The following is a 1,694-nucleotide window of genomic DNA, read 5'->3' as shown; positions in this document are numbered from 1 at the left end:
GTGTCAGCAGCGCCAGGAAGCACAGATACAGTGCCTGCAGTAGCTCTAGCGGCGGTAGCCGCAGCAGCAGCTGTAGATGGAACCGCAGCATTCCCTTTGAGTGAAGCAGTGATGCGGGCAGTGACTTGCTTTCCGTGACAGAATAATTATTAGATCTCAGTACCTGACTTTCATTCGTGTTGTTCCTCAGCACCCCTCTCTCCCCAAGTACAGGAGTTGGCCTCGGAATGCAAGAAGTACGATTTGAAACTGCCTGCTGCACTGGTGCACCTATCACCATTGATTTGAAGGGGTTGTATTTTATCTTTGCACATGCATGTGCTCAGCAGATTTTATGCTGCTCCTCATGATCCATCGCGTCCGCCCGCATGCACTGCCTATTGGCCGTCTGACCAATTTGATAGTTCGTTGAGTTTCAACTTCGTGCTCTATGCTTGCATTTATACCTGAATGCTATGTTCAAACACTTCTTGTTAGTATTGGACCTCCTGTTTGCTGCATATAAGGGCTCCGTCGCAGTCTTCTGGCGCTCCTGCAGGGCGCCGTGCAATTCTAGTGTTGCCTTTCTGACTTCTGCTGCAGGCTGTTGGCCCTCGGCGAGGAAACCCTCAAGGAGACGAACCCCTCGGACCCTTATTTGCAGCAGGTTGGTTAGATAAGAGCATATTTGCATCTGTTACTGAGCGCGAGGTGCTGCGTAGCCTGCTGCAACAGCAGACTTCTGCTGATGCACCAGTAGCTGCGACTGTTCTCGCCGCTGAGCTGCAGTGGTTTCTCCTTGTTGTTTCACATGCAGGCATGTAAAGAGTTGGACGAGGCTCTGACGTTTTTTAATTCTATTGCTGCGGCGGATGAGGACTTGGCGAGGCAGCAGCAGGGGGAGAAGCAGCCGCAAGAACAGCAGCAGCAGGAGTCAGTCGCCTCATCTCGCCCACGACATGGCAGGCGTGCTGAGAGGGAAAGCAGCAAGAAGCAGCACCACGGCCGAAGCAGTAGCAGCAGGGGGAAAAGGAAAGATAAAATAAAGGCAGCACCAACAGACCGAACTACTGCTGCTGCGTNAGTAGCAGCAGGGGGAAAAGGAAAGATAAAATAAAGGCAGCACCAACAGACCGAACTACTGCTGCTGCGTCGCAGCAGGAGATTGACTCACTCTTTGCGGAATGGCCTCACATAGACTTCGCCTTCCCAGAAAGCTCAGCTGTGGTCTCTGCTGGTGCCACTGGGCAGGACGTTCCCTCATGGGAGAGCAGCGCAGCAAAGGACCCTTTTTTCCCCGCTGCAGCTGACTCCTCTGCCGCAGCACCTGCTCCAGCTGCAGCAGCAGTACCTGTTGCCGAGGACTCCGTGAAGCACAGGCATGGCAGAACTAGGGGTCACAGTAGAAGGCGTGCAAAATCCAGCAGCAGCAGACCACGTGAATCAGACGCACCCAGCAGTGACGGCGATAGCAGCAGTAGCAGCAGCACCAGCAGCACATCTGGTCTCAGCAGCAGCACGCGCAGCAGGGAAGACAGTAGTGGCAGCGAGGTGGAGGCCACGAAAGCCAACAGCAAGCGCCACAGGCGGCGAAGAAGGAATCATCGTTCGCGGCTTCGACCTTCCAGTAGCAGGGAAACAGCAGCAGCGACCGCACTTCAGACGGCTGGAGCAACAGAAGAACCAGCAGATGACCGTTGCAGCATTAGCATATC

General features: G+C 54.4%; 1 protein-coding gene across 1 annotated transcript in view; it reads left to right on the top strand.

Moving 5' to 3' along the window:
• Positions 1–790: 790 nt before the first annotated feature.
• Positions 791–1,694, top strand: part of EMH_0051380 (uncharacterized protein) — a gene marked incomplete at both ends in the record, with an annotated part of 3,296 nt that continues 2,392 nt past the window's right edge. Inside the window, 2 exons of the mRNA XM_013496745.1 lie at positions 791–992; positions 1,178–1,694. Coding sequence (XP_013352199.1) covers positions 791–992; positions 1,178–1,694 — 719 coding nt within the window. The remainder of the gene's footprint in view (positions 993–1,177) is intronic.

This window comes from Eimeria mitis, genomic scaffold (genome assembly GCF_000499745.2).
Source record: "Eimeria mitis Houghton genomic scaffold, Emh_scaff2273, whole genome shotgun sequence".
Taxonomy (NCBI): Eukaryota; Apicomplexa; class Conoidasida; order Eucoccidiorida; family Eimeriidae; genus Eimeria; species Eimeria mitis.
Note: the sequence above shows the minus strand (reverse complement) of the source record. Positions and strands in the feature narration are given on the sequence as shown.